This window comes from Protopterus annectens, chromosome 5.part0 (assembly GCF_019279795.1).
Source record: "Protopterus annectens isolate FY-2018-M chromosome 5.part0, PAN1.0, whole genome shotgun sequence".
Lineage (NCBI taxonomy): Eukaryota > Metazoa > Chordata > Ceratodontiformes > Protopteridae > Protopterus > Protopterus annectens.
In genome coordinates, this window is record NC_056735.1 from 393753442 (window position 1) to 393779043 (window position 25602).

General features: G+C 40.2%; 1 protein-coding gene across 1 annotated transcript; it reads right to left on the bottom strand.

Annotated features, from left to right (window-relative positions):
* Nucleotides 1–3994: 3994 nt before the first annotated feature.
* Nucleotides 3995–4533, bottom strand: LOC122802026 (cytoglobin-1-like). Its single transcript, XM_044071763.1, has one exon. The coding sequence runs from the start codon at nt 4505–4507 to the stop codon at nt 4049–4051; it is 459 nt and encodes a 152-aa protein (XP_043927698.1). The 5' UTR covers nt 4508–4533; the 3' UTR covers nt 3995–4048.
* Between the last annotated feature and the right edge of the window lie 21069 nt (nt 4534–25602).

A 25602-nucleotide genomic window follows, 5' to 3' on the forward strand; every position in this document is an offset into this window, starting at 1 on the left:
GTGACCTGGGGAGCCGCAGCTTCCTCACAGGGGCATCGCAAACTAGTAAGCTTAGCTGCAAAATAAACCGTGAACAGTTCACGGTTTATTTTGCAGCTAAGCTCATTAGTTCGTGGCAAACTAAGTCTAGACCTACACTGTAGCGTTTTAGCAGAACTGGCATCAAGTACAGCAGCTGTCCCCAACCACCAGGCCGGTGACCAGTACTGGGTCGTGGAGCACTTAGAACCAGGCCATTAGGTAAGTAAATGCCTGTATGTGTGTGTGTGTGTGTGTGTGTGTGTGTGTGTGTGTGTGTGTGTGTGTGTGTGTGTGTCTGCGTGTGTGAGTGAATGCGTGCATGAAAGCAAAAGACTCTGTGTGTGTGAGAGAGATCAGGAGAGTGAGAGCGCTGTGTGAGTGAATGCAGAAATGAATGAAGAAGTGGCTGTGTTTGTGTGTGAGATCGGGAGAGTGAGAGTAATGTGTGAATGAATGCAGGAATGAATGAAGAAGTGGCTGTGTGTGTGTGTGTGTGTGTGTGTGTGTGTGTGTGTGTGTGTGTGTGTGTGTGTGTGTGTGTGTGTGTGTGTGTGTGTGTGTATGTATGTATGATATCAGGAGAGTGAGAGCAATGTGTGAATGAATGCAGGTATGAATGAGGAAGTGACTGTGTATGTGTATGTGTGAGATTGGAAGAGTGAGAGGGATGTATGAATGAATGCAGGTATGAATGAGGAAGTGACTGCGTGTGTGTATGTGTGAGATCGGAAGAGTGAGAGGGATATATGAATGAATGCGTAAGTGGGTGTGTGGCATGTGAGTGTGACAGACAGTGAGAGTGATGTGTGAATGAATGCAGTTATGACTGAGGAAGTGACTGTGTGTGTGATCAGGAGAGAGAGAGAGAGAGAGAGAGAGAGCGATGTGTGAGTGAATGCAGGTATGAATGAGGAAGTGACTGTGTGTGTCTGTGTGTGTGTGTGTGTGTGTGTGTGTGTGTGTGTGTGTGTGTGTGTGTGTGTGTGTGTGTGTGTGTGTGTGTGTGTGTGTGTGTGTGTGTGTGTGTGTGTGTGTGTGTGTGTGTGTGTGTGTGTGTGTGTGTGTGTGTGTGTGTGTGTGTGTGTGTGTGTGTATATATGTAAGTGTGTGTCATGGAGAGAGAGAGAGAGAGAGTGAAGAGTGAGAGTGATCCCTGGCAGCAGCAGCAGCAATGAGGTTTGTATAAGTCTGGACCATACCACTGGACACATACTTCTCACCCTCTTAGATCAAGAAATCTAGACAAAGTCAAAAATAGTGGGGGTACAAAGGCACAAAATAGGGATACTTTTAAGTGCTGTTCCCACAAACTTAGAAAGTTGATAGAAATGCAGGTTTTGCATTAGCATGGATTTTATGAAGGGTATGAAGTATGAAACTCAACTGTCATTATTTTCTGACTTCATCCTCAATGATCTGCCAGTGATTTGCGAGAAACAACAATTTTATAAGAAAAAGACCAAAAATATGAGGTAAAAATCTGGACATTCTGCAAAAATCTATACAGTAGGGAGGTATGCTGGACAGAGCCAAATAACAGGGACAGATTTTAAATATTGCTCTTATAAACTTAAAGTTAATAAGGTTGCCATTAGGTTTGCTTACCTCTCAACCATAGTAGATCCGTGTTATGCTGTTAAGCAGAATGTACACTTTTTTTTGGTAATTGTCTTTTTATTGTACTTTTGAGCTTTTCTCCCCAGGTCTCCTAGTCCAGTCAGGCAGCCTCGTTAAACAAATGTCAAATAAATAAATAAATGAAATATGCACTTTAGGCATGCCATGGGGATGGGGGGTGGGGGCTTGGGGAAACCTGAATTCAGCAAGGGAGCCGAGAATAGAAAAAGTTTGGGAACCACTGATGTAGCTAGCCAAACTGATGGTGAGGATACTTGCTACATGTTCAGCAATGCAAACTATTTTCCAAGCTATCTTTACAGAGGAGTATTGAACTCCAGCAAGTATGCTGTCATTTGTTTTACCTACATAATACATATGCTGGAATATATTAATGAATAATGTGAAGCAAAGCCTTTCACACTATCTGTATGCATTAATTAGAAGTGTACTGATGGCATGACCATGTTTGTCAAGACATTTCAGAGGTGCAAATGATTGACAATACATGAACATAGTAAGCTGTGTAATACATATTTACAAATGTTTCAGGGACAGGTACTTCAAATGCATGTTTAGCATTTCTAATGTGTTTTATTAGCAAAATGGTTCCTGTGTCTGTTCTTTAGTGGGTGGGAGAAGCAAAGAGAAGCTACTGTTATGTCATAAACTAGAATGGACTGTTCTTTTGGGGAATGGCACAGTTGAGTTACTGCTATGGCACATGCAAGGACATGCAAAAAGAGAGAAAAGAGTATCCTTATGAGTAAAGGCCGACTAAAAATCAGATCCATGATAAAATAAAAATAATAGTTGACCACCACAGTTATAAACCAGTTAAACATTTTAATAAAACAAAGAAAATGCAGATACTAAAACACAGGTGAGAGCTTTCATGGTGTTATGTCGCTACATCAGACCTAAGGTAACACAAAACAAGGGCTCTCAATTTAAAGTATAATACATCAAATCACATCAGTGGAGAAGGTCTTGTGACATAAACGCTGGCTTTAAAGAGATATGCACATTTAAGCCAGGGGTCTTGTTACCCTGCAACTTCAAAATCCATTTCAACTCACATTACTCCATTGCTTTATTTAAATCACCACTTTTGATGCTCACATTAATAATCTCTCGTACCAAAAACTTAAACCAATGTTCTTTCCCACAATTATTCACATGTTTAGCCAAAGCATTAGTCACTTTTAATTTCCTAATGTTCCCATTGTGTTCCATTATCCTGTCTTTCAGTAACCTGTTCATCTTCCCTATATAGAAAACTTCACATGTCACACATCGCGCATAGTACACAAGACAGCTGCTCTTGCAAACTGCATAAAAATCTATATGCACAGTACATCCCATAGGGAGATGTACAGATTCTGATTGTGTCCTGATATATTTACAAACGTCACATCCCCTACAGTGAACGGTCCCAATCCGATCAGTCATTCTATTCACAAGTAGAGTGGATTGTTTATAGCAAAGTCAGCGTTTAAGTGACATTAGTTTTAAACATAAACAACAATATAAGACACAATATATCCCTGAGTCCTTCATCTGCCATAAGAATTGATCAATCCTACTTGATGATGTCACAATGTTTACATCACTGGAATAGGTAAGCATTATCCTCAGACTAGTCCCAGTATTTCATGTTGTGGGGACATTACTCCATTTTACATTTGAAAAATACAGTCTAGCAGCAGTACCACTAAGAGATGGTACTTCTTTGCTTGTGTTGTTTATCTCACTCATGGAACAGCCTATTCTGATGAAGTCCTCAGTTAGATATTTAAAGACTTGTTCTAACTTTTCATCATCATCAGGAAGTCTCATCGCCCTCAATAACTGTCCTTTGATGAGATTCTTAGAAATGTGTCTGGTGTGCATACTAGATTTATGAAGTATGCTGTTCTTCTTACAAGGCTTCTTATATAAGGAAGCACATTCCCAAACATATTCCTATAGACTTTCACATCCAATAAGTCTATACTGACCTTGGAATAGTTACAGCTAAACTTCAGAAAGCTAGTTGTACTATGTAGAAACTCCACAAAATACGTCAGCTCTCTAACATCCCCATCCAGACAATAAAAATATCATCAACAAAGCATCTGTAAAAGCTGATGTTAACAAAATGTCTGCATTTGAGAACCTTTTCATGCTGTCATTACTCTAGCACCATATTTGCATAACTGTTGGCCCAGACTGTCCCCATAGGTTCATAGGTTCATAGGTTCATACTAGGCTATCTGCCCGAGGGCATTTACAAGCCTAGCCCATAGTTTTGTGGCTTACGCCACCCCTTTAGTATGGGGAACTATACCCATTATTTTGCTGTGCCTCTGTTTTCTTTTTTTGAGGTTTCATTATTTTATTATCCATTTGTGTATCAACTGCAGCAGTCTCAATAAGTAGACTTGATTTGTTCACACACAACATCTGTCACTTTTTTGAAGTCTGTCTTGGCATCTTCGCCACATTTTTCAGCCATGAGTTCCAGCAGAATTGCACAAAGTATTTCAAATTCCTTTACATCCACTTTCAGTTCCACAGCATGCTTCTTGCCTAAAGGCTCAATAATAGCTTTTAAAGCATCCATTTTATCCACTTGCTGTACCATATCATTCAGAGCAGACAAAACTTTCTTGCCATGGGTGCGCACTTCTGATAGGCCTTCAAGTTCTGTAACTGATGCAGTTCCTGCAGTCGACTGTAGTTCTTTGAAGTTTGTGAAGTAGCTCAGAGTATGTGGGTGCTCTTTGAACATTCTGCTTAATACAATTGCTCCATTATCCTCAGCATTTACATAAAATTTCTCCCAAACACCTCTAGCTTTCTGAATATCATCAGCAGCCAAAACCATTTTTGTTCACTTAAACTGAAAACCAAAAACTATGAAACAGACAATCCCTAGCTGGAGGTATTTAAATAATTACCATAGTACCCATCACTACTCCAACTTTCTGCAGGTAAAAAAAACTCTTTAAAAATAAAAACATTGTTTTCCAGAATAAGCTCTAGCAAGTGACAGAGCAGCATCACTTTTTTTATTCGAAAGACCACTGTGCCTTATCAGAAATTCTCAATACCTTCACTAAGTATTACTCTGAAGAGTGAATTCACATTGAGGGTCACAAAAATCATATCCAAGTTCAAGTCTGAGTCCTTATACCACTCATATAAATTAGACAAAAAGGATTTGGTCATAAGACCATCTCTACTGATGTGATTTGATGTACTATACTTTAAATTGAAAGCATTTGTTTTGTGTTACCATAGGTCTGATAAAGCAGCATAATGCTGTGAAGTCGCTCACCTGTGTTTTACTATCAACATTTTATTTATTTTATTAAAGTTTTTAACTGGTTTTCAGCCATGGTGGTCAACTATTATTATTATTTTTATTTTAACATACAAGGATATGTTGCCCTTGATACTTTCCTTGTTTTACATCCTGGCTATTGTAAGTATTTCACATATTTCACATATGCCATATGTGTTATGTTTTTCCAGTACGTACTACTGACTGCCTACCGTAACTGTTTTATATGGTAACAGTTACTTTGTAGTTATGTGCCATTTATGTGTATTATCTTTCTGTTGTGTTTTAGGACCAGAAATGTCATTGAGGTACAGAGTCTCCCTTCAGTGAAGCAGAAAACACTATAATAGCGGACCTGCTATGTCAACATAGCGCTTTCTTTCTTGGAAGGGATCCTCCCAATATGCCAGAGAGGCTGAGGATATGGCAGGAAATCATTGATAACATAAATGTCATGGGTGGCCATGACCATACCTATGAGCAGGTTCACCACAAGGCCACTGACATGCTCACATCTACACAGAGGCATGCAGCTGCTGTTGCCCAAGACCAGAGGGTAACTGGGGGTGGGCCTGCTGCAGAACCACCTCTCACCCCCATGAGGAATTCCTGGCAAATCTTCTGACACAGGACAACTCACAGCAGAGTGGCCCACAATATGTCCTTCATGGGGGACAACTCCTTCTCAGTCCCAGGAAGAGCTTCCAGGTAGGCTTTGTTATATGATCAGTTGAGTACTGTTGTATAGTAAAACAATTGAAATAAAAATTAGTGTTTTTTTTTTGGGGGGGGGATTGAATATTAGTACAGTGATAAGCTCAGTTTGGATTTGTCAGCCACGTACTTGTTAAAGTAAAATGTCATACTGATTGAGAGGAGTATGTGTAGTACCTCCTGATTTTCTGTTAAATATGATGATGTTGGCCTTACCTTTTACTTAACTTCTTTCAGGACCATCAGGAATCCAGCACCATAAGTCTCCTGCACGTGTAAGCTAACTCAAGTTATTTCAATACTCCAAATCGATTTCTGGCAATCTAATGTGTTATTTTAGGCCTGTTGTGTATAGTGCTGTACTGCCTGTAATAGTGGTAGCACTGTTAGTTGCTTAGCATATATTGCACTATAGTAATGCAGGTATTAATGCATCCTTGTTTTTCTCCCTTTTTATCACAGGCGATCATGACAGTGGGAGTGCAGGTCTTGTACAACTGATGCCAGTGTCTCATCAGATACTGATGATGATGGTGGTGAAACTGAGGCACAGTCAGGGCATGCACAGGTTGAATCTGACACAGAGGTTGACATCCAGCCATCCCCTTTTTTTTCTCCAGACACAGCCAGTAGGCCTATGCCTACTCAGTCCACTCAGCCCACAGATGTAGGACAGGTGGAGGGTGATGACATTGAGGAGTGAAGTGTGGCTACTGTGGCTTCAGTGCCTGTTGAGTCTGGCTGTAGCCAAAGTGTTGGTGTGGTGCCACACAGGAGGGTTGATAGAGGTGATCAGAGGGGGTCTGGTGTCCCTCCTCCACCTTCTGCAGGTGTCTCTTCATGTATAACTCAATGTATGTTTAGAGCCATCATGGAAACACAGGCATGTTCAGAAAGGTGTTTCAGACAAATGCACAGGGTTGTGGATGTGGCACAAGCTGACGTGTAACTGCCTCCACCCTGTCACTGATTCCCTGGATCAGATGAATGACACCTTGGAACAAGGGGTGTCTGAAATGGACTGAGGGGTGTCTGTCATGGAACAAGCAGTGTCTATGATGGAAGGTCTGCTGGGAGGGGAACAGAGTCCTCATGGGTGTAGATCAGCTACATCTGCTGAGAGCCATTAATGATCACTGTCCCACAGTGACAGTACTTCAACTGGTTCACCAAGAGTCTGCTGTACACACCCAGATGTGAAAGGGTAGGAGGTCATGGTCCTGGGTATTCCTGTGAAGGGAGCATGTCCAGCAGATATCAGTCATGCTCAGGTAACAGCACTCCATCTGACCTTTAGCATGTAGGTGCCAGTGGAACTCCTGGCAGAGCCAGTTCCCGTGGTCAGAGGTGACAATGATGAACTGCCACCTCTGCCATGCATAGCTCATTGGGTCTGTATTGCAACATCGAACGCTTAAAACAATGAACAATGTTACATCAGCACATTTTCAGTGAAAGCTGAAAATGTCGAATCTGAAGAACAGCGATTTCTTTCCTAGGGAAAGAAATCGCTGTTCCAACCCCCGCAAAAAAAACACATTACACACTTTCAAACACATACACACATACCCAATCCTAATTATACCCCCCCCAAAACCAGGAAACAACTAAATACACATATGCATATAACCCAAACATACATTTAACGAAAAAAAAACAATAAACATTTTAAACCATATGCACTTACCTTAACCCGCACCCTAACCCTAAGGTCAGTAACTCTCGCACATTCACATAAACAGCTCCAAACACATACACACTTACCTTAACCCTAACTCTACCCCCCCAAAACAAAAGTAAACAACTGAAAACACATACACACGGAACTCAACCATACACTTAACATAAAATATATAACAATGAACACTTTCATACATATGCACTTACCTTAACCCGCACCCTAACCCTAAGGTCAGTAACTGATGTACAATCATGCTTGGGAGTTATACCAGACAAGGGACCACACTACACTTCAGAACACAGCAAAACAATGAAGCGGTCAAGCGACTTCTTTCCCAGGGAAAAATTTCGCTGAACAGTCGCTTTGCTGTTTTGCCTGTTCGCTCTACATGTGTTGACGAAAACGCATTCGACATAATGTGTTTTTGTTGAACTCATAGGAACCCAGCTCATCATACCTCTCAACCACGAAGAACAAGAGATCTGGACAAAGCCATAAATGACAGTGAGAAGGAGGCTCAATAATAGGGACAATTTTTTAATTGTTGCTCTTACAAACTTAGAAAGCTGATAGAATAAGCAAGAATTTTCTGAAGGGTATGGATTCTGAAACTCGAATGTCTGTCATTATTTTCTAACTTCAATCTTTAATGATTTGCCACTAATTTGCCAGAAAACCACAGTTTTGTGAAAAATGGACCAAAAATAGGCAAAAATCTGGACATTCTGCAAAAATCTGTACAGTTGAGAGGTATGCTGGTCTCACACTTGTCCAACATACTAAGACGAAGAGCTAGCACTGAAGTTGGCTGTGCTCATGCAGACTTTCACACACCACGTTCACATGTATGACCCCTACAGACACACACACATCCTGGCTGCTTCACTTTCTCCATCACATACACACTCACCAACCTTTTGTTTCAGGCTAGACCTCCTGCCCTCCCCACCCCCACAGCACCCTGTGCAAGTGATGATAGCTGTGCCATATCTCTGCTGTCTATCTTTTGGATTCAGAGATGCAAAAGCTTTGAGTTTGATGCACAGGGTGCATAGCTACATTAGTGCCTAGTCTTGTTGAATTGATACTTGTACCTGTCAATTATATTTGCCTTGCAAAATGTTACAATGGATAGCATCATCATGACAGCATTTTCTAGTGTATTCTCTTGTAAGGGTTGTGAAGTCAGGAAATGGAATGTGTGTCATTACTTTATAACCTTTCTCTTTAATGTTTTCCAGTACATATGTATGGTGCACATCATAAGACATGCCATCCCATCTCAAGATTGTATGATAGCACTGTAGTCAAACTCATCAGAACAGTAGTACAGTATAATGCTCTGTTTTGCAGGAGCATCATCAGATACATGCAGCAGCTGGACAGACCACAGGGCTTTCTCATCAAGATAACACAGGAACTACTAGCCATGACATGATGTATATGGGTAGATTAACAGACATGTCACTGTCATCTGTATGGTGTTGAATTACAATGTAACTGTGATTCTAAGCATATTACTTTTGGCTTAAGTACTTGGGCTTCAGGCTAGTTGTCTTACATTATGAAGGTTTGTCGTCTATACACTTGTGGGAGGAGATGGTAGCCTCTGCTCTTCTGAGCTGGGAATTTCTGGTTGAATGCTTATTGTGGCTGTTGTTCTAAGTCTCTTTGTTATGGTTTAAGCACTTGGCCTCCAAACCAGTTATTTTACATTAGGAAGGTTTGTGGTTTAGATTGTTATGGCAGGGGAGGAGAGCCTACTCCCTTCTAAGCTGGGAATTGCTGGTTAAAGGCGTATTGTGTATGGTATTCCGAAAGTGTCTTAGTTCTGGTCTAAGCACTTGTGTTCCAGACCACTTATTTCACACTAGGAAGGTTTTCTGTCTACATTCTTGCTGGAGTATTATGCTGGATTGTTACTTTATTTAAAATATTTGTTCTTCTGTTGTGATTTTCTGCACTTTGGATTTCTAGGAGTTCTGCATTTTTTAGCATAGGTTCAATTCGGACTTGCCGAATCTAGGCTATTTGGTATCATTAGAGCAATAAAACCAATCCTCTTGCATTAAGATGCCCCCCCCCCTGCACCCTTATGGCAGAAATGTGCAGCCAAGAACCCATCTGACTTGGGGATTGCTAGAATAAGGCTAACTGTTGGCCTTTCCCTTGTTTTATTTGTTTAAAATAGTTTAACTTTGCTTGTATTCCAGTGTTGTATTTTGGGGTGTTTGCACTCAGTTTACCATAGCTGCTCAGAACTTGCACTGCTGCTCTGCATGAAATCTGAGTGTGCATTGTGAAACATTGACACATTTTTATAACAATAGCCCTCCATGGAATATACATATTTTGTTAGTCTTACACCGAAACCTGGTCCATTTAGCCCACTCCCTACTAGTTACTACTGTATATACCTTCCATAAGGGACAGACAGTTTCCCAACATGTCTCCAGACAGCCTGATGGACATGGGCATCCTGAGGCAACAGACCAATTGCCTCATATATACTGACAGCAAGTTACTGCTAAAACAAACTAACACAACATGTGTTAGCTGTATCTATACTATGAAGTTGGAATCAATTCTCTCACATAACAACAAACCAGATATCAAACATATTGTCAGCACACATAATTCACCTGTTGCACATAAGCTCACAACACACAAACCCACATATGTGAGGTACTCGCTAGAAACCTAACTAAAGATTGGAGACCTGCCAGGGGCAATCCTACTGCACACAGTACAGACCTAGCAGAATCCACTACACATAATAAAACAAATACCAGTGTCTCAACTAATAAGCCCATCAGGAAAAACACCTCAAAACCAAATATCTTGCTCATAAGTGACTCCATAGTGAGATGCACAGATGTTCTCCTCACAGATGTCCTCCTCACCAGGCTGGACAAAGTGATGGTCACAGATAGCTGCCTGTAAGGTGCCATGGTCCATCAGATCATGCACGCACTCAAGTCTCTCAACAACAAGTACCATTATGATGCTGTCATAGTTCATGTTGCAGTGAATGACTGGAGATATACCTCACTGTACTATATGAAGGTGTTTGCCTCCCTCCTCCATAGTGGCCTTTTCAGGCAATGTCAGAAGTAAAGTCCCAACATAAAAGAATCCACCACAGACAGACTAAAGGTTATGCTGCTTAATGGATGAAGTGTAAATTACAAACTGCATTCACTGGAAGAATTTCTTACCTTGGCAGATGCCCATGTCTGTTCAGTCACACAGACATGGTTTAAGGCCGCAGAGAGCACCCTGGCCATGCAGGGGTACAATGCCTTCCACATGTCCACACATCAAAACGAGCATGAAAGAACCAAAGGTGGAGGTGTATACATCTTCATTAAAGATAACTACACCACAAGACTGGTAAACAGTAGAACTCTGTAGCACTATTCCAATTCCAAATAACTGTATGAAAACACCATTCCATATCATTGATAGCTACAGGTCTCCTACCCTGAACCACAAGGACCACTCTGCCTACCTGGATCTAGTCACTCACTAGACAGCTAAACACCTTGGTCATGTGTGATTTTAACTATCCTTCCATTGATTTGGAGTCATATATGTGCACAGACACATTCACCCTAAGTTTCCTGGACTTTGTTAATACACATGCTGTGTAACAGATAGTCTGCACACCCACAAGGGGCTTGAATGTCCTAGACTTAGCACTGACCACCATAGTGGTTATCTGCAGTATATCTGTGTGTTGGCCCCATTGATCAGGTCAGATCACAATTCAGTCTCATTCACATTCACAGTCATACCTGACAACCCCTGCAGAGCAAAAAGAATGAAACATTTCTTCAAAGTAAACTATAGGCTCCTAACTGATGCCATGAAGAGTTGCAAACCCCCTGCTACCACTGTCAACAATGAATGCTATACAGAGGTGCACACAAATGGCCTGTATAAACATATATACAAATGTATAGCATTGGCTGGACATGAATGGATCAAAACAAGTTCCTCACAGAAAACAAGCCACCCTAGTGGGCATTGAGCATACATAGGTTATTCAACAAGTGGAAGAAAGTAATGTCTAAGAACAAGAGGGAACTGACTCAGCAGAGGAAGGACACCTTCCACAGCTTTAACAGGGAAATTAGCTATCTTGAAAAGTCCTCTAAAGCCACATACAAACCTAAAGTAGCATCTCTAGCTAAAGATATTCAGGAGGGGTTCTTTAGCTATGTCAGACATCTAAAAGTGAAGGCCCAACTTTGTGACCAACTAGGAGTAGATGGTACCACACATACTGACCCTGAAGACATTGCCAATCTGCTACCAGACAGTTTGAGGCAAACTTCACTCCCCCCCATCCTCACTAGACATACTCCAAAGCATACCTGTCACCAGTCCTCTACCTAGTAACTTCCTATGAACCTAAGGTGACATCTACCTGGGCTCCAGGCCAGTGTCTGATCCTGGCCTGGTGGGATGTTTGGATATGCAATAATCTGATATAGCTGATTACATCAGCATTGTCTGAGCATATCGTGATAACAGTGTCCCGCATGCTGGTATAAAAAGATCTCTTTAATGTCAAGTAACATCTCTCTCTCTCACACACACACACACACACACACGCGCACACGCGCACACACACACACACACACACACACACACACACACACACACACACACACACACGCACAGTTGATTGCAATGAGAACAGAACCCCTACCTATCTAAGTACACAGACTACAGAAGACAGTACTAGACATAAGCACCATGGCACATGTCTGACTTTTACATGTCTGCAGGTTAACTTACAGTGGATGACACCAGCAGGCCATGTGGGAGACAAGAGGTTGGGAGGGCTGCATGGAATGGATGCATAGGCTTCTGCAAATATGAAAAGACTAACAAGCCATGTGAGAAGTAACTGTAGTATAACACATCTACTCTGCTGAGTAGACACACACACACACACACACACACACACACACACACACACACTTGACTGCAGTAAGAACAGAACCCCTATTTATCTAACTATACAGACTATAGAACTCAAGTACTTTGTTGCAACCACCACGGCAGAAATCTGACTTTTCCATGGCTTCAGATGAACTTATGGTAGATATTATTCGCAGGCTTTGTGGGGGGGGGGGCAACAGGTTGTGAGGCCAGCATAGGCACATGGATTCATAGATTCATATGATATCAGTAGCCTAAATGTACAGTGTGTCCTAGGTGTGTAGAAGCCTAGCTGTGTAAAAACGCAACAATCCTTATTGAGCATAGTTGGATATTTAAGTTTAGCAGAGCAAGGTTGTCATAATCACTGACTGGCCCTGTCCATGAGGGAACACACAACATTATATATTACACTTTGTAGTGTGGTTGATATATGTATGCAAAAAATACTGATCCCTCGGGGTTTTATTGCTTGGGAGGTGGACAACATGAGTATATATTGTGATTATATGATGCAAACTGAGAATGTGCCCTGAAAAACTGATCACATGTGTAGAAGATTACTGAATTTGGACTGTCACCTCCAAAGAGAAAGGTGACAACAACCTAATCATGTTGTATAGCCAATTGGACTGAATCAAGTGTGTCAAGTAGACACGTGTGTGACATGGAGAGCTACATATAGGACAATTTCTTTTTTGGGAGAGGTGCCCTAGTTTTTTTTTTTTAAGAGGGAGAGGTATGTTGGGGAAGGGACACAGGTATGTCTGAGGTAGGTATTTTGGCAAGGTGAGCAATTACTGACAGACAGAACATACAGACAAGACACATATATGGTGAAGAACACAAGAGGTGGGTGAACACCATGGTTGGGGTATGGGTGTGGACCTTCCAAACTCATGGATGTCAAGCTCGGTGACAGTGAAAATTAAGTCCTCACCCACTGGACTGTCATCACTCTCATCTCACTGCACAGTGGCTGCAGTGTCTGACATCTGCATTTTCTTGTGTTAGTACAGTGATGGAGAGTAGTGTTGCCATCTGGCATAGGCACAATGTGGCACACAACCTATGAACCATCCCTGGCAGTTTTTCTCTGGTGATAAAATCACCCACACTGCCACTGCTCCTGGTGGAAATTACAGGAATGTCCACTGGGCAGAAGTACCTGAGGGGCCAGGTAGTGCATGGGGCAACACAACGGGTGCTATGAGGTTGCAGCTCAGACATGCTGGGCCTTGGTGCCATAGCAAGTGGAGTGGGGGCAGGTGGATCTTGTGGGCCAGGTCTACCCTACTGTGCTGTGTGGGAAAGAAAGAAAAAAAAAACAAAAGAGAAAATATGGGTTGGGGTTAGAAATTGCACAGGTAGTCTTATTTGCTTGTTTAGGCTGAGGAGGGTGGTATTCCAGTTCTGAGTTCTCACTTTTGTATTTGTAGGCAGTAGCTTCTTTTGCTTACTGTATATCCTAGTAATGACATACGTGTGTCTGTCCAGGACAAGACAACAATGTCCCTGAGGATGCTGTAAAAGGCTCAATGTAAAGTCCAGGAACAGCTCACACACACACAAACCATCTGTCACATTTGACTGCAGTGAGAATAGAACCCCTAGCTATTTAAGTACACACACTACAGAACACAGTACTTAATGCAAGTGCCACAGCTCAAGTCTGGCTTGGAGTGTGTCAGACAAAACTTTATAGATGATGACATCAGCAGTGTCTGTTGAGAATAAGATAACAGTGTCCCACAGGCTGCTGTAAAAGGCTCACTGTAAAGTTCAGCAACAGCTCACACACCTACAAAATCCAACCCCCCATTTGACTACAGTGAGACTAGACCCCCTACTTATCTAATTACATAGACTACAGAACACAGTACTTATTGTACATGCCATGACAGAAGTCTGATTTTGTCAGAACTGCAGGTGGACTTATTGTAGATGATATCGGCAGGCCATGTGGCAGACAAGAGTTTAGGAGGACTGCATGAAATAGATGTGTAGGCTTGTGCAGTCTTAAAAAACTGACAAGTCATGCCATTGGAGAGGTAACTGTAGAAAACATACTTCTGATCTTCTGTGTAGACACACACACACACACACACACACACACACACACACACACACACACACACACACACACACACACACACACACACACACACACACACAAACACTTAACTGCAATGAGAATAGATCCCCTAAATATTTAAGGCCACAGACTATAGAACACAGTACTTATCACACACACAATGGCACAAGTCTGATTATTTCAGGACTGCAGGTGAACTTATAGTAGATGACATCGGCAGGCCATGTGGGAGAAAATAGGTTGACAGGACTGCATGAAATGGATGTGTAGGCTTGTGCAAGTCTCAAAAAACTGACATGTCATGCCATTGGAGAGGTAACTGTAGGATACACACTTCTGCGCCTCTGTGTAGATGTGCGCGCACACACACACACACACACACACACACACACACACACACACACACACACACACACACACACACACACACACACAGTTGACTGCAGTGAGACTAGAACTCTTACCTATCTAAGAACACAGACTACAGAACACAGTACTTATCACTCATGCCACATCACAAGCCTGATTTTGTCAGAATTTCAGGTGAACTTATAGTAGATGACATCGGCAGGCCATGTGGGAGACAAGACGTTGGTACATTGCTTCATAGTATCATCTTAGGCTAGTAGCCTAATAGCAGTAGGTTGTTTGGAAGCCTGGCTGTGTAACAACACAAGTGCCCTAATCGAGCATACTTGGCTGTTTTGAGTTTTGCAGAGCAATGCTGTGAGCACCACCAAGTGGCTCTGTCCATGAGTGAGCACACAACATTATGTATAACACTTTGTATTGTGATATATGTGTGGAAAAGGTAATAAGAACCTAGGGTTGTAGTGCTTGTTTGGGGTGGTTGGGGAGGTGGAAACAAATTAATGCATTGTAAATAACATTTATTATTATTATTATTATTATTATTATTATTATCATTATCATCATTGTCATAACATATATTGCTTTATTTTATATATATATATATATATATATATATATATATATATATATATATTAATATATAATATAATATTACATTATATTACTGTATATTACACTCTTAGTTTGCAATGTTTCCACATGTAGTTTTATGTCCTACAAAGGAACTGGACAATAAACAGCAATAATAAAATATCATATATACAATTCCATAGCATAATGAGCATTGGATTTGCATGATGGTTAACAAAGTGTACATGCATGTGTGCTAGTCCTGTTTGTGTGCAGGAAAGCAGTGTGCAAATGCAAGGTGCATTGCTAATGCTTGTTACTATACTCCAGTCCCATCTGTACTCTAGGCTGGCTTTTCATGATGGCTAGGAGCATTAATTGAATGTATCCATTTTCTATTTTTGGGTGTCTGCTTTCAAGAAAATCTGGTTTTCCTGTTTCCACAATATTTCACATCACACAATCAAGATAAGCTTAGCCAAACAGATTTTATGGATGTGGCACATCACACAAAACTGGAATTCAAAGAAGACAAATAGGAAAATATATTAAAAACTAAGGAATACATATGTAAAATCTGTAAACGCAAAGTAAAAACTGATAGTACACATCACAAATTTCAACATATGTTAGGATTTGAGCCCTCTTATTATTACAGCTTCAGAAAACAGGAAGGATGCCTTAGTCCTCTTGGGCACACAAGCAGCTTTGCATCAATAAAATAAAAAGTCATTTGTCATACAACCAACTGCATCAGAATGTACACTGCTATCAAACCATCAACTGTGACTTGCACATTTAACTCTTTATGTATTTGGACATAGAGGAGCTAGTGATAACACAACCTGTCATAATTATGCTAATACATTTTCAGATCTGTGTTACCCTTCTGTATTTCTTGATCACTTAGCAGTTATCTGACACAAGCAGTGTGTAAGCCATTCTATATCATTGGCCTTAACATGTGAGAGGATATTAACTGGGAATAATATGATATGCATTTGCTGACAAATGAAGTCCAGGTTGGATGGAACAAACACACATATACTGTTTTTTGGGGTTAACATAACTGAGTTACTGCTAGGACTCCTCTTTTGGGGGGACAAAGCTTAGTTACTGTTATGACACATGCAAATCTGAATTTTGAAACTGCAGTGTGTATCATCACTTTCTAATTTCTGTCTTCAAGTGATTTACCAGTACAAAGGTATGGTGGTAAACTGAGACCATAGAGGGAACATTAGAATTATTCAGAGGTATGACTGTGTGAATCTTTCATGCCTGAGGCCTACTAATTACTGATGGACAAATATAAATAAGTGTCTGGTGTCACATGTATTTACTTACTTATTTTACCAAGTTAGGAAAAAAAATGATATGCTATAATATTATTAAAGAATACACTCTAAGTTTAGGACTTACCTTGCAAATGCAATAGTTGACACACCTTTAGTACAGGGCTGACTCTGATGCAAGCAGTACACAACCAATACATGGTGAGGTATAGGTTATGTGACTTGCCTGGCATCAATTTTACTATATGTATGTGAGTAAGTTAAAGGTATTAGATCCCTAGGTGGTCAGTGAATGTGCTATGCATTGTCTCTTAGCCAAAGCAAGGGTATACTGAGCATGCCTACTTTGCCTACAGGGACAACAGTTGAGGGTTCCTCCTATGATTCCTCCTCGGACTGTGGCTTTGGTGACCTAGGCATTGGTGGGGGAATGTGTGTCATTTCCCCTTGCTGATCCTGCTGCAGCTGTTTCTGTAGGATCAGATCGTGGTGCATAGTGCATACTGTGAATATTTGGGTTCATGTGCGTGGATTATACTGCCCGGCTCCACCGGATATATCTAGGCACTGGAACAATGACTTCAGAAGCCCAAACACATGCTCTATGATGTCTTCAGTTTGAGTGTGTGCCTCATTATGGCATTCTTCCATGGGTGTGTGTGCACTTCTGATGGGAGCCATCAGCAATGGTTCCAGGGCATAGCTAACATTCCCCAGTAGATGTCCATGTGGGATGTCCCCCCTAGCAAACATCTAGTACAGCTGTGATGTGTGCCAGATATGGGAGTCATGATAAATGCCAGGGATGCCAGCACACACATTCAAGATAATTCCCTGAGCATTACACATGACTTGGCAGTTGATGGAGTGGTATCCTTTGTGGTTAATATAGATTCTACCCTCTACTACCAGGTAGTGCCTTAATGTGTACATGAGTGCAATCAATGCACCCAGTCCTTCAGGGTAGTGCACTACACGGTGAAACAGTGGGGAAAAATATGTGCTGAAAAGGGTGTTGGTCCAGATGACATATCTGTGGAAGCATGGAGGTATTTAGGAGAGATGGCAGTGGAGTTTTTAATCAGATTGCTTAATAAAATCTTGGAAAGTGAAAGGATGACTAAAGAGTGGAGAAGAAGTATATTGGTACAGATTTTTAAGGATAAGGGTAATGTGCAGAGCTGTAGTAACTACACAGGGATAAAATCAATCAGCCACAGCACAAAGTTATGGGAAAGAGTAGTGGAAGCTAGGTTAATAAGGGAGGTGATGATTAGTTCCAGCAGTATGGTTTCATGCCAGGAAAGAGCACTACAGATGCAATGTTTGCTCTGAGGGTGTTGATGGAGAAGTATACAGAAGGTCAGAAGGAGTTGCATTGTTCTTTGTGGACTTAGAGAAAGCATATGACAGGGTGCTTAGAAAGGAGTTGTGGCATTGCATGAGGAAGTCGGAAGTGGCGGAGAAGTATGTAACAGTGGTACAGGATATGTACAAGGGCAGTGTGACAGTGGTGAGGTCTGTAATAGGAGTGATGGATGCATTCAAAATGGAGGTGGGATTACATCAAGGATCAGCTCTGAGTCGTTTCTTATTTGCAGTGATGATGGACAGGTTGACAGAAAAGATCAGGCAGGGGTCCCCGTGGACTATGATGTTTGTGGATGACATTGTGATCTGTAGTGAGAGTAGGCAACAGGTTGAGGAGACCCTGGAGAGGTGGAGATATGCTCTAGAGAGGAGAGGAATGAAGGTCAGCTGGACTAAGACAGAATATATGTGTGTATGAATGACATGGAGGACAGAGGAATGTTGAGGATGCGGGGACTAGAGGTGGTGAGAGTGGATGAATTTAAATATCTGGGATAAACAGTTCAGAGTAATGGTAAGTGTGGAAGAAAGGTGAAGAAGAGAGTTCAGGCATGGTGGAGTGGATGGAGAAGAGTGTCAGGAGTGATTTGTGAGAGACAGGTACCAGTAAGAGTGAAAGGGAAGGTCTGCAAAGTCTACAAGATGGTAGTGAGACCAGCTATGTTATATGGGTTGGAGACAGTGGCACTGAAGAAATGACAGGAATCAGACCTGGAGGTGGCAGAGTTAAAGATGTTATGATTTGCAATGGATGTCATGAGGATGGACAGGATTAGAAATGAGTATATTAGAGGGTCAACTCAGGTTGGACGGTTTGGAGACAAAGCCAGAGGGGCGAGATTGCATTGGTTTGGACATAAGGAGGTATGCTGGGTATATTGGGAGAAGGATGCTAAGGATGAAACTGCCAGGTAAGAGAAAAAGAGGAAGGCCTAAGTTATGGTTTATGGATGTTGTAAGAGAGGACATGCAGGTGGTTGGCGTGACAGAGCAAGATGAAGAGGACAGAAAGAAATGGAAAGAGATGATCCACTGTGGCGACCCCTAACAGGAGCGGCTGAAAGAAAAAGAAGACTGGCATGTATGAGCATAGAATCCAGAAATTGGTGGAGGATCCTGGAGTCTGATGCCTGTGACACACCCATCATGTCCCCAGTTGGTCTTTAAAAAGTACCAGTAGCTAATATTCTAATGGCTACACATACCTTAGTTTCCACCAGGATGGATTCCCCTTGGTTGGCTTTGGCTCTGAGTTGAGAGCAGCAGAGCTCACAGAGTTCTTGTAATGTGTCCTTGTCCACCCTGTAGCGCTCTACAATCTCCAGGTCATGTAACACCTGGAAAGTTACCCATGGCCTGAACACTGTTCTCCTTCTCAGCCCAGGCCTATTGTCAGCAGCACCACCAGCATTGGCTTCAGCCGCTAGCACATGCAGATATAGAATAGCTGCAGCAGCCCCTAGCATCGTGCCATTTAAAATATCCTTGTCTCTACTCCAATGGTATTGAAGGACAAAGGAAAAAACAGAATGGAGGCTACATGGATGCTTTATACATTGTTGAATAGCTCCAACATGTTGGACTGGTTGATTAACATGCAATTCAGCTACTTATGCTATAAACAGAATCTATTAAACATACCTGTTGCTTGCTCATTGGTGCACTATGCTCATCTTCACTCACCTCTGCTCACCTCTGTGCACCTTTGGATAAATAAGATAAGCACAGGCAAAATTGATATTTCCTCCGTTTTTGGGCTATCACGCAAACATGAACCATAAAAGGTGAAAGAAGGGTCACACATGCTGGAGTTGAACCCAGGACTATCTATATTTCAGCCCTAACACATACATGTGCTGCCACAGGAATAGTTACATAACAACACAGAGAAACTTACCATTCATTCCTCTGTTTTTCGTGGTTGCGCTAAGCACTGCATCACACAAACAAGGATGAAAATTAAAAAAATAAATTTTACATTAATGTGGACAGATCTGATACATTTTAATGAACAATACAGAGGATGACATAGAACTTAGGAATTGTGCACTGCTTACATGCACTTTCACCATTCACAGCCCTACATGTTCACCTCTGCAAGTGTAACCTGACAGCCCCTCCCCGATGTCAATATTCAGTGTTGCCATGCATTCAACATGAACACTGTGGAAGTACCTACACAAAGTGAACATCCTTACATGTTTACTCTATTTTGTGATTCAATAATTCTAATAAGTTTTAACCTCATTTACATCTTCACTGTGCTGACAGTCTGGAATCAACAGGGTTAGTAACTATGCAGGCAGGGAAACTGCACAGGAACCCAATGCTCTAACAGAGGAATACTGTAATCCATCAGCTACATCCTGCATATGCATACATTACAGTATAATACTCTGTTTCATGAAGGTTTACACATTTTCACAAACACTGACCAACTCCAAGGAAGTTTTGAGGCTTTATTGGATACAAAATGAAACTGGTTGCAAAAATACTTAGTGCTTTCACCCGTTCAACATATCGGGCATCATCAGAATGTACAAAACACCTAATTCATTCAGCCTTTATCACTTGTTACACTAAATGCACCACCCCCACATATTTAAATAACCCAATCACAACCTATCAATTAATAAATTAGAATAAATACAAATAAATACATCAACATTAATTACCTAATAAAACTTAATGAAACAAAACTACTACCCCAAAATTTATTGTTAAGTACCAAATATTACTTTGTTTAAATATTTTAAAATACTGTATTAAAATAACACTGTAATCAAATACTATGAGATCTATATTTCAAAATACTGACAATAGAGATATGTTCGTTTATACCAGGTAGTCTAGCAGCATCAAGTCTCAATTGCCATAAACATTCTTTGACCTCTAAAAGAGTCTTGTCATCTGCTCCTTTCTCATTGAACGGAACCTGATCAATCACAAAAAATAAAAACTTTTTAAAACCATTACATTTTGTACTATGCATATAAAGAGCACTAGTCACTTTCCTAGTCCTAATATCCCTAGCATGCTCTAAAATCCTTACTCTTAACTTCCGAATGTTTTTTCCTACGTAAAATGTGGGGCAACTCATACAGGTAGAGATGTATATGACCATCTTGGTGTTACAGTTGCAAAATCCAGGGCATCTGATAGTTCTCCCATAATTATGCACCGCAACATATGGCCCATCATTGATAAATTTACATGTACTACATGTACCACATTTTTTCATCTTCGACATCCTATACATGTTTGAATCCACACCACTTTCCAATAACTTTTTTATGTTCTTCCCCTTGCTGTAAACAAAATCTGGCCCATTACCTAAAATGTCCCTCAATTCATTCATAAATACAGTTTGCCAAGTTTCCTGCATAATGTATTTAATTTTGCAGGTCACCTCATTGAAAGGTAATACCATGGCCCTTGCCCTATTGTCACTTATCTCATATTTGTCGGTTTGTGTACTATTGACTGTGATGTTTTTTAAAAGACCACCTTTTAATATTGGTTTAAAAAGTGTGTTTCTTTATGTTCCCACTTCCTCACTTATTTTGATCAAACTATCATAGGGGTACCCTCTTTCTAAACACATGTTCATCAATTTATTCAACTCAATCTTGTATTGTTCATCTTCACTTACAAGTCTAGACAGCCTCACCATCTGTCCCTTCATGATATTTTTCTTCTGAAAGTTAGGATGGCAACTATTAAAATGTAAAAAGGAATTTGAATAGGTCTTTTTCCTATAAATATTTGACTTTATTGCCCCTTCCCCTTTATAGAGAAAAAATGTCCAGATATTCACATCTTGATTCATGGACCATACTGGTAAATTTCAAGAAAGATGTTGTTGTTCCAATATAGTCAAGAAATTCCTATACCTCTTCAGAGGTCCCTTCCAGAAAATAAGTATAACATCTAAAAAACCTAAATATAAAGCTATTTTTGACATATACTTGGAGGTGAATGCCCATTCTTTTTCCCATTCTACTAGTACCAAATTCGCATAAATTGCGGCACATCTGGCCCCCATAGCTACCCTAGTGGTTTGTTTGTAGTATTCACCATCGAAGATGATATAATTATTGAGTAGGACAATTGCCATCAATTCTATCAGTAACCTATGCTTAACAGTATGTAAATCACCATATTTTAAAAGGCATTTGTCAAACATTTCAAGTCCTTCATTGTGTGGTATAACTGAAAATAAATTTATCACATCAACAGTCACCATAATAAATTCCTCAACCAACACGGTGTCTCTAATCACATCTAGATAATGCCAGGAATCTTTCAAAACATGAGGCAGTTGCTTTAAAATGTGTTACAGTGAAAATCCACATATCAAGCCATTGCTTCCATTTTCAAAACTTTGGTAGATACAATAGGACGAAAAGGTGGTTAATTTAAATTTTTGTGGATTTTAGGTATACCTAAATAACTGAGGAAGTGGGAACAAAAAGAAACACACCTTTTAAACCAATATTAAAAGGTGGTCTTTTAAAAGACATCACAGTCAATAGTACACAAACCGACAAATATGAGAAAAGTGACAATAGGGCAAGGGCCATGGTATTACCTTTCAATGAGATGACCTGCAAAATTAAATACATTATGCAGGAAACTTGGCAAACTGTATTTATGAATGAATTGAGGGACATTTTAGGTAATGGGCCAGATTTTGTTTACAGCAAGGGGAAGAACATAAAAACGTTATTGGAAAGTGGTGTGGATTCAAACATGTATAGGATGTCGAAGATGAAAAATGTGGTACATGTAGTACATGTAAATTTATCAATGATGGGCCATATGTTGCGGTGCATAATTATAGGAGAACTATCAGATGCCCTGGAATTTGGAACTGCAACACCAAGATGGTCATATACATTGCTACCTGTATGAGTTGCCCCACATTTTACGTAGGAAAAAACATTCAGAAGTTAAGAGTAAGGATTTTAGAGCATGCAAGGGATATTAGGACTAGGAAAGTGACTAGTGCTCTTTATATGCATAGTACAAAATGTAATGGTTTTAAAAAGTTTTTATTTTTTGTGATTGATCAGGTTCCGTTCAATGAGAAAGGAGGAGATGACAAGACTCTTTTAGAGGTCAAAGAATGTTTATGGCAATTGAGACTTGATGCTGCTAGACTACCTGGTATAAACAAACATATCTCTATTGTCAGTATTTTGAAATATAGATCTCATTGTATTTGATTACAGTGTTATTTTAATACAGTATTTTAAAATATTTAAACAACGTAATATTTTGTACGTAACAATAAATTTTAGGGTAGTAGTTTTGTTTCATTTAGTTTTATTAGGTAATTAATGTTGATGTATTTATTTCTATTTATTTGTATTTATACTAATGTATTAATTGATGGGTTGCGATTGGGTTATTTAAATATATGGGGGTGGTGCATTTAGTGTAACAAGTGATAAAGGCTGAATGAATTAGATGTTTTGTACACTCTGATGATGCCCGATATGTTGAACGAGTGAAAGCGCTAAGTATTTTTGCAACCAGTTTCATTTTGTATCCAATAAAGCCTCAAAACCTCCTTGGAGTTGGTCGGTGTTTGTTTTATCAGTATCCAGTGTGTCGAGTGTTTATTACACATTTTAGCAGTCTGCATTACTTACAAGTATAGTCTTCATCTGGGGGTGGGGGAGTGAATTTACATTTATGTCATGGCACTTAAAATGGAATTATTATGATTGTTAAACTGATTTTGTAGCATCCACCCTGTGTAATTAGGTCAGAATATGTGTGGTGTTACATGTTAAGGGCAGTTCTGTACAAATGTAAAAGGTTTCACTTGCTCTTGTTTCTGTGTAGACTCATTTCCGTAGCTGTATTTGAAAACTTTTGGAATATGTGGCCAACATGAACATGGACTCTACACAGTTGCTTTACAGGTTGCTGAATTGCTTCACCCTGTTGATTTGCTTCATTAACATAACATTTAGCTACTTATGCTGTAATTTGCATTCCACGAAAGTTTCCATATTTGCATGTGAGTGCATGCCCTGTGCAGAGTTTACTGAATCTAAAAGTTTTTGTGCCCATGTGTGCATCGCACAGTGATACTCACACAGTAAAAATTATCGTGCAAGCTTTATTGAATCCCCCTTCTTATTTTGTCATGCATTTTCTGAATGATATGAAGTCTAAAACCCAAATGTCTGTCATTATTTAATGAATTCAGTCGTCACTGATTTGCTAGAAAAACACAAATTTTATGTGGAACAGACTGAAAATATGAGGTAAAAATAAGGACATTCTGCAAAACTTTGGACAGTTGCAAGGTATGTTTATGAGTATTTCTTATGTGTCCACTTTTCATTTTATTGTAAACAGTTTACAGACTGCACAGATTATCACAATAGTCTCCTCTTCATATGTTTAATATGACATATTGGCTTACTTTGCTGTTGCAGCTCTGGTTGCACTCATGGCATGTGGATGTCGATATTTATAAGCTGGCTGCATGGAGTGAATAATTCTGTTGTATCCAAACTTAAGACTGAAGTTCATTTTGAAACCTCTTAATCTTTATCTTCATAGTGCTTGGATTATATACTGATGATACCACGGACTGTAAGACTAATCCCTTGGATATTATCCTCCACATCAACAATAACAAATCCAACAGAAGTAAAAATTGCATTAGAAATTATGTGGGAGGCTGGCATAATGGTTAAGGTGTTTACCTTACAAACATGAGGTGTAGGGTTTGATTCTCCCATGGGGTAATTGGCTAGGTTGAAAATGGCAGTTAGCCAAGTGCTAATCTATGAAGAAATGTCTCTGTTTTTTCCTACCAATGACATGCAGCAGCTTCTGTTACAACTCATGCTCACTTTTCTGCATATTTCACAAATAACAGGAATAACACTGGACATCCTTGATAGATAAAGCTGTTGAAATGAAGCTCAAGGCACAAGCAGTCGCTAGTTTTTATTCACGACCTTGCAGAAGCCTAAAAACGACCTTTGTTAGGTAATATGGTAGTGCAGAACACAATGCATAATTGTATCTACTGATAACTAGAACTGAATAGTGGTCCAAGCACCAGATGGCTGTTTTACTCAGGAGGTGGTTGAGTATCAGACACCACTCCTGTATTTCATTAGGAGGTTTAATTAAGTGCTGCTTGTATGCCCTGAGTGGATGCCTGGGGCATTACAGTAGTAGGCTGTCCTAAACAAAACTAGTGTGTGCAGGGATACACATCTGGAGAGCATACATGGAAATGTAAGGTTGCGTTTCTGTACTAGTGTCACTGTCATAAGGCCCCCTCTACACTTTTCATTATCCTTAAAGTTACACTATTTTTGGACTCCGCCAATGAGTACACTAGTTACTTGAATCCATAGCTACTTGCCTAAAGCCTTTATGAGGCTTGTGAGTGAGAACATTAAACTGCCTTAAACCCACTAATATCCCATCCAACTACCAATATCATTAGTCATTCATTTACCTTTCAGCACTTTCCATCAATACATTCCGCTCAAACTAAAGGTGTTCCTGTGCTTTGGCAGTCACCTACAATACCCACTTTCCATTC

Coding starts and splice junctions, on each gene's coding strand:
- LOC122802026 (XM_044071763.1), bottom strand. CDS start 4,507: ATGGTTTTGGCTGCTGATGATATTCAGAAAGCTAGAGGTGTTTGGGAG.